Source organism: Atta colombica, unplaced genomic scaffold (genome assembly GCF_001594045.1).
Source record: "Atta colombica isolate Treedump-2 unplaced genomic scaffold, Acol1.0 scaffold204, whole genome shotgun sequence".
In the NCBI taxonomy this organism is placed as follows: domain Eukaryota; kingdom Metazoa; phylum Arthropoda; class Insecta; order Hymenoptera; family Formicidae; genus Atta; species Atta colombica.
In genome coordinates this window covers 303992-311800 of record NW_017259299.1, presented here as the reverse complement: position 1 = coordinate 311800, position 7809 = coordinate 303992, and the positions used below count along the sequence as shown (strand labels likewise).

Below are 7809 nucleotides of genomic sequence, written 5' to 3'. Positions count from 1 at the left end.
TATATATATATGTGCTCCCAAGAGAGAGAGAGAGAGAGAGAGAGAGAGAGAGAGAGAGAGACGGAATGAAGGTATTACGGATGAGTGACGCGCTGACATCGTCTATTTTATATCCGCCCCTCTCGCTCATCCGCCATTTTCTCCTCCTCATTTTCACATCGCCAAAGAGCCCGCTTTCTCTCCCATCAATTCAACCGGTCGGAGCAATTCCAGCGCGAAATTTACTCGTGACAATTGGCTCCTACCGTTGTAATTACACGTGAAGTCATCGTGGGAGCAAAGACATTTCCGTTTTACTTCGACTTGGAAATCGACGCTTCTGCCTAAGTGTAGTTCTCATCTAGACAGTTTTAAATTCTGACAAAGATGAATCCGCATCTCGAGCACCGTCATTTATTTCATCGCGTTTACTCTTCGTTATCAGTTCGTCAGTCACGAAGGATTCTACTCGATTCTCTCTTGCTTCAGTCGGTCGATCCGCATGATCCGATGATCGGGTGACGTGAAATCGACGTAGCCACCCGTAGTGACCTCTTCGGACTTTGTGACCTCATCCTCTCGACATGAATTCTCTCTGGACGCAAGGCGGAAGAGGGGACTTGGAGGCGCGTGATGACGAGGCGCGATCTCTGGTGGCTCCCACGCCCTCAACGCCCCGCTCGTTAGCCGGAGTCAGCAGCGGTCGTCATCGACGTGTCATTCGGCACTGAGAGCCCCGGTTACCATGGGGTGGGGTAACATCCCGGAGCTACGAAGGACACGAAGAGACACGAGGCCAGGCCAGGAAGAGCTTCAATGTGCATCCATCCACCCGTCCCAACATCGACGATCTGACGCAGCACACGCGCGGTTCCCGTCATCGAATCGATGCGCCAGCAAATTGTCACGCTCGCGGTAACGTTGCGAGCGAAATTACGGATCAGTGCGCGAATAGGATGCTGAAAGAGCTACTGTAACAGCGTCTATCCTTTTGATACGTGATTGAACGTCTATTATGCTTTCGCTCATGAAATTAGGTCAATCGTAACATGTATACTCTTACATCAAAGAAAGAAGTAGAATTAATTATGTTGAACAAAATGTATGCAGATTTGTATTATTATTTTTATTTTATATAACTTCTTAAACGCGAATGGATATTATAAAGTTTGGCTGATATATATTTTATAAATTATTGCGAATGAATAGGTCAATTTTGTGTTATAGATTTAGATACGTTATTCAATTTAATACCGTAATTGAATAATTTCGAAAATCTGGTCCTGGAAAATAGTCCAGAGCTACGATCGAGAAACGGCTCCGCATCTAATATAGACATTTAATCCATCGTCTATTTGTACTGATTTGAATTCGGGCTACGAACGATCTCATTGTCTCGAGAATTGTCTTAGGGAGCAGTTTGCTCCTCAGGAAGACTACGGTTATTTCAGCTATACTGGTAGCTGCTATCAGGGTAGCGAGCCGTGGATGAGGTTTGCGCACCGCGGAAAGGGGTCGTCTAGAGGCAATCGGGCTAAACTACGGACTCATTTACACACTTAGCCCCGCTTCCGCCTCGCTCGTTCTTGCCCCAATCCTCGGGAAAACCCAAATGGTTTTCATATTGTCTTTTTACCGCTCATTTTCATTTTATCGCTTGTTTGGCCACTGAGTCGTGCTGTTGCAACGTGGCGCGTTTCATTCTGTCTTTCCTTCTTCTCTCGTTTTCATCTTGGATTTGTATTCGATGAAAGGATACAATCAAACGGGATAGAACCAATCGATTTATCAATGCCACTAATGATGTCACTATAAATTTTAAAATATATGTAATATATTGTTTTATATATATATATATATATAAACATATGCGTATTATTTAACAGGATGTTGAAAATAAATAATATATTGAGCAGTTTTGCATATAAATATTGAACACATTTGTATTATGAATATTTACAATAATATAATGAAAGATTTTGAGAAAGAGCGAAAAATATATTCTATCACGTAGTGTACCGTGGATGAATAAAAAGCTTTCGTTTGAAATCAAACGTTCGCGTCGCCACGACAATATAATGCTGTCTAGAGCGAGAAACCATCGTGGAAAAGCATCAACGTTACAGGATCGAGAGTAGCCTAGAACGGACCGCCACGAGCACTTAAGACTATTGTTTTCAATGTAATTGGATAGCTTCTGCTTTCCATCTCCCTTCCTCAAGCATTGCTTTCTCCTTCGTTTGCAGCAGCTATCTCGAGTTGTACGGAGGGTGGAAAGCAGGCAGTCCCCACATAGCTTCGACAATTATCTTGATTGTTTTATGCATACACCAACGAACCTACGAGCAACTTATCTCTGGAGAAGGTCGAATCGTAAAGAGAAACTATGGTATCGCGAAATGTTGCATATTTCTATGACTCAGAGATTATTTAATATCGATAAATAATTGATCGATGAGTGTAAAATAGATGATTGTTATCACGTTTACAAATTTAATAACATTTTTCATGATACATATTTGTTAGCGTTAAAAATAATGCATAATTTGCACTTAGGTGTTTATACACACATTGATATAAATACACATTGATATAAATTCTTGTGAAATATATTAACTTTTCATCAATCATTTGTATCACTATACGGAAAATAAAGAGAAATTAACTGACAATAAGATATACATATATCTATATATATATCTATATATAGATATATATATATATATCTATATATATATATACAATAAGTTGATTTGAATTTCGATAATCGAATAAAATTCGCACATCTTACCATCTTACCAATCGGCCTATCACCGATATTACCGATATTATATGTACGTTGATCATGTCGTTTGAATTTGCAATTTAGCGAGCATCGATTCGCGTTGGATCGTTATGATACTCTCGGAGACCCCGCGCCCGCGCGATCGTCTCAATCCTCCGCTCAACACGGCTTTATACGCGGCGTTAGATATCCACGGAGATCCGATGGAAACTCTACGCCCAGACAATACGCTCAGCCGATTTAATTAGGATAAGAATCGCTCGGATCGGATATACACCGGCGCACAATGGGGTGCACCGGGGATAGGGGTGGGGGACGGAGCTACGCTTCTGATGTATGTATATACCGTGGCTCGCCTCCAAGAAACATGATACAGCGTGGGTTGAGGAGGGGCTTGGGGGATGGATTTGTGGGCTGCGGCAGTATCCAAAAATACCGCAAGCTTCAGTAAAAAGTAACGATCGAGAGCGAAAAGGAGGGAGGATGTAATATCACGGGCGCCACGTGTTAATTATGTAAAAATATAATGCGGTTTGTTCGCTCGCGTTGCAGCCGCTGGCTTTTATGCGTACTCGGATACCAGTCAATAATTTGGCACAAGCATCGTCTGTTGCATAACACTGCATAACGTTAATTTTATGAATATATTGAATTTCATATATGTAAATGTATCATATTAGGAATCTACGATAAATGCGATTATTCCTTTGAATATGTTTTATAATTGTATCTTGGAAATTAAATGTAAAGCAATAAAATCAATGCTATAGTATTTTTTAATAGAAGGTAGAGGAGATTTTTTTTTTTTTTTAATTTTCTTCTACATTGCAAAATTAACTTATATGTTCCTCGCGTGTCGCGGATAGTCTTCGGAAGAAACGTCTCCATTGGGAACGCAACTGTCGACGGACTGTTTACTTCTGACGATTACATTCGTCTAATTTCATAATTGCGGATAATAATTATGAGATTAAAATTGAGATGTACCCGCAATATTAATACATCTTACTAGAGTCTTACTATAACGTAATTGAGTAGTGCCTGTTTTCTATACATCGCGTGCACATTTTTTTAATGCTTTTCTACAAATATTATTTAATTCCAATCGCAAAAATTTTATCCTGTTTAAGTAGATGTTGTGAAAGATCAATTTATTTGTATTTGCTATTTCTCTGTTCTTCTCTAATTATAAAGCAAAGATGTTTTTTAGACTAAAAAAGTATGTGATTGCTTATTCAAATTAATACTAGAGAATTAATTAATTTGGTTTTATTATGACAAATTATTTAATGCGATTGCCGGTGTGTTACATAAAAAAAAATTTAAACTCTAACGAAAGTTAATATGCGAAAAGAAAGATATTGCGAGCTTAACATAGAATGCAGGTGCGCAACGTTGCATGTGTCATACATCCTTTAAAAGCTTAGCAAAAAGATTGAATGCGTAATAATCGGAAAAATTCTGTTTTTTCTACGATTACATGTAGTATCTTTTCTGGAAGAACGGCTAGAACTTTGCATGTGAATTTATATAGGCTTACATAGCACAACATTGAATGCATGGAATATTCGGCAAACGGAAACAATTATAATTTACCTGTCTAAATTTCATATGATAGGTACGAAACAATTAAAGATTTATTGATACAGAAAAATAATTTTTATGTATATGTATGTGCGTGCGTGCGTGCGCGCGTGCGTGCGTGCGTGCGTGCGTGCGTGCGTGCGTGCGGTACATCTGTACATATATGTATAGGATACTGCAATTATTTTTGTGTCTATTATCGATTTAATTTAATATTTTAACATTTTTTTTCTAAATAAGCAGTTTTATCTCTTTCTACAATAATTTATTTTACAATAATGTACAAATATAGAAAATAAAAATTAATAATAAGACTCCTTACTATTCAAAACAATACAATAATGAGAAAAAGGGCAACAGGTCAGTCGTCAGACGCGGAAATTGATGCGTAAAAATAAATTACAAATTTGATTCAATTAGTATGTAAAAAAAAGTGAAGATTTTTTTGTGGAATAATACATAAGTTCGGCAGAAATTAAAAGAATCTTTTGGATATTTCCTGTATTACGTTAGTATCCTTGCATTTCTTTAGTATTCTTTCATATAGTTCTCTTTTAGGAAAGAGGGGCAATACAAGCAGGAGTGTTGTGCTTAGCCCATCATTTTGGCGTAGCACAAGTGCATCTGCGTCGATGCAATCGCGCGATAAAAAGCGGTCGTCGGAGCGCGCGATATATAAAAGGAACTTTTTGCCCGCACTCTGCTGTCTCTTTCACCGCCTCCTCTTGTTCCTCTTTCTATGCCTTTTTTTTTTTAATTTTGTTGACCAGCAATAAATAATATTTCGCAGGTGCATTTAGATATAGCGCAATGCGTAGGTCATCAAGCAGATAAAAGTCAGCGCACGCGGCGCATTCTATATATTTATCTTAGTGTGCAATAAATCACTTGATAAATTATTTAAAAACCCGCCACACGTTCATCGGCGAGATGCGAAACAGCAAAGTGATAGTAGAGTGAGAGCGAGAAAAAGGAAATTCTTTTATTTACCCTTGTATTTTATGTCCGCTAATTATTACGCTCAACACAACTGTTCTGTACTAATATGAAATAATTGTAATTTTTGTCGGCAATTTCGCGCTAATTGGTACCTGAGTTTTTTACTTCCGTCTTATTAATAGTTACTTGAGTATGCGAGATCGTTTATACTCAATTTCATTGCTAATTGAGCAGATTTACTTTTTCTGTTTACAGCATCCATATCCCTCGGAAGACCAGAAAAAACAGTTGGCACAGGACACGGGGTTGACGATTCTTCAAGTTAATAATTGGTGAGTACGTTATCTCTTATATTTTATATATATATATATATCACGCATAAAATAGTTATAATTGTCAGGCGCCAGAAAATTGCATATTATTTTCATGAAGAAAAATTTCACGAAGAAATCAATTGAAATTTTTTATTTTTTTAAAGTTTAATGTACGCGAATTTTTTAATTTGTAATTGTCTTTCTCAACTTTAATATTAAAGTAATTGAAAAAATTCATTATATAAATTTAGAATATATTACAGGATGAAAAATACATTGCTCTAGAATTTGAAATTGTACTTACTTCGTTTTAAACATGTGTTAACAAAAACATGATAAGCGGGAATTTTATAAAGTATTCAGATTTTTGCGTGTTTGCAAATGTAAACAAATTTATCCTTTATCTCTCGACTATGATATCGAGTCTTTCTAAGCGACGACGATCGAAAGCTCGCTGCATGCGTGCCAAGCGAGAGAAACTTTTTCTAGACCGGCGGGCATGAGAGCGACGAACGGACGTCGAATCATACGGCACGTCGCACGTGTCATATGCGAATTCCAGACACCCTGAAATTACGTCCGTACATCAAACGGAACGAGGCGTGCACGAGCGGGGCTCGGCTCCAGCGATTGCACGTTGACGTTGCAACGAGCTGATTATTTCAGCGCGCCAATCACGCGAGTACAAACGACGACGGTAGGCGTATGCGTGTCAGCGAGTCAAACAGGCGAACTGATTTCCGTAATTTGTGTTTTTCCATAACTTCAAGGAAGCTCTGATTGTAATTGTAACTGTAGTTTCGTGACTTCGGTTTACATTTGCTCTGACGCGTGCGTCATTGATTGCAGTGCTATATTATGACGGTTATATAATCTCGATGAACGAATTTTGTACTTGTGAGATTTCCAGAATCGTTGTTTAACCGTGTTTTGATACACGTACAGAAAGACAGAATTTTATAAAATTACAAGAATTAGATAATATATTAGTTATTTTAAAAGACTAATACAAATCCGTAATAACTTGTATTTAAATTTTAAAAGACTAATACAAATTGATATTTTAATACATCACATCTTTAGTTTTTTTATTGTATATACATTTTTATTGCTGTTATGTCTGCATTCTAATTATCTTAATTTTTACGAAGGTAGTAACAAGTTACAATTATGGTGATGTCCAACATTTCGATGACTCACAATCAGTAGGTAGAAATTCGCATTCGACATTTCGTGAAGACGCTGTCGTCGCAGGATGCGACCCATAAGTTGCGACACGATTGCACTGGCAATTACATTAACGATTGGAGCGCATATTTATGGTCCGCAAATCGTTTACCATTAACACAGACAATCCGTAGGTATCGCGATGGATACGAACAAAATACGAAGCATAAATCATAAAATATTCATATAAATAGTTAAAAATGACAGTAGTAAGAAAAGACAAAAAAAAAAACAAAAAATTGCTACAAAATTTAGCATACACTTTTTATTTTGCGTAGACTTTCATATATTGCTTATGCCTTATGTATTGCTTACGCAATGACATCCAAGTTAATTATTTCGAGCATAGATATCTGTTTACCAATAATAATAGAATAATTTTCTTCTCAAGTCCTTATTTTACTTTGCATAACGGTTATTTGTTGATAAACGTCCAAGCAATTAATTGTGATATTTTGGATATTTGTAAATTATTACACAGCAAAGTGTACTTTAATTCTCTGCAGATAAATTTATTATCTAAAAAGAGAGAAATAAAACTGTAGATATGTAACTTATAATGATCTATATTGATCTATATATTTATAATGATCTATAATGATCTATATTTTTTTGCGTCGATATTATATTTTTGATGAACTTACGAAGCATGTTATTTTTGAAGTTTATGATTTCGTAGAGCATATAAATTTAAAAGTCATTACTATAGATGCAAAAATAATGTAACATTCTTGCATTTCGTATTCTACGGATTTCTTCAATTCCTATTTTTCACGATGACGCAATCACCTTTCGATAAAGTCTCTCACGATATTTTTGTAACTCGTAAATTATTAGACAGCCAACCGCATTACTTCGAGGACAGGTTTTCGAGGACACGATCGTCGTTGCGACCGTTAATTCCATGCGATCCGGTATTAGCTGGAAAGGGTTAAGACGACGTGGAGAGCCGTTCTGTGAAAGCTTAGTCCTTTCTGTCCC

General features: G+C 36.8%; 1 protein-coding gene across 1 annotated transcript in view; it reads left to right on the top strand.

Moving 5' to 3' along the window:
- The window catches only part of LOC108687289 (homeobox protein homothorax), a 382549-nt gene that overhangs the window by 287825 nt on the left and 86915 nt on the right, over positions 1–7809 (top strand). Inside the window, exon 13 of the mRNA XM_018192982.1 lies at positions 5543–5619. Within this exon, the coding sequence (XP_018048471.1) occupies positions 5543–5619 (77 nt within the window). The remainder of the gene's footprint in view (positions 1–5542; positions 5620–7809) is intronic.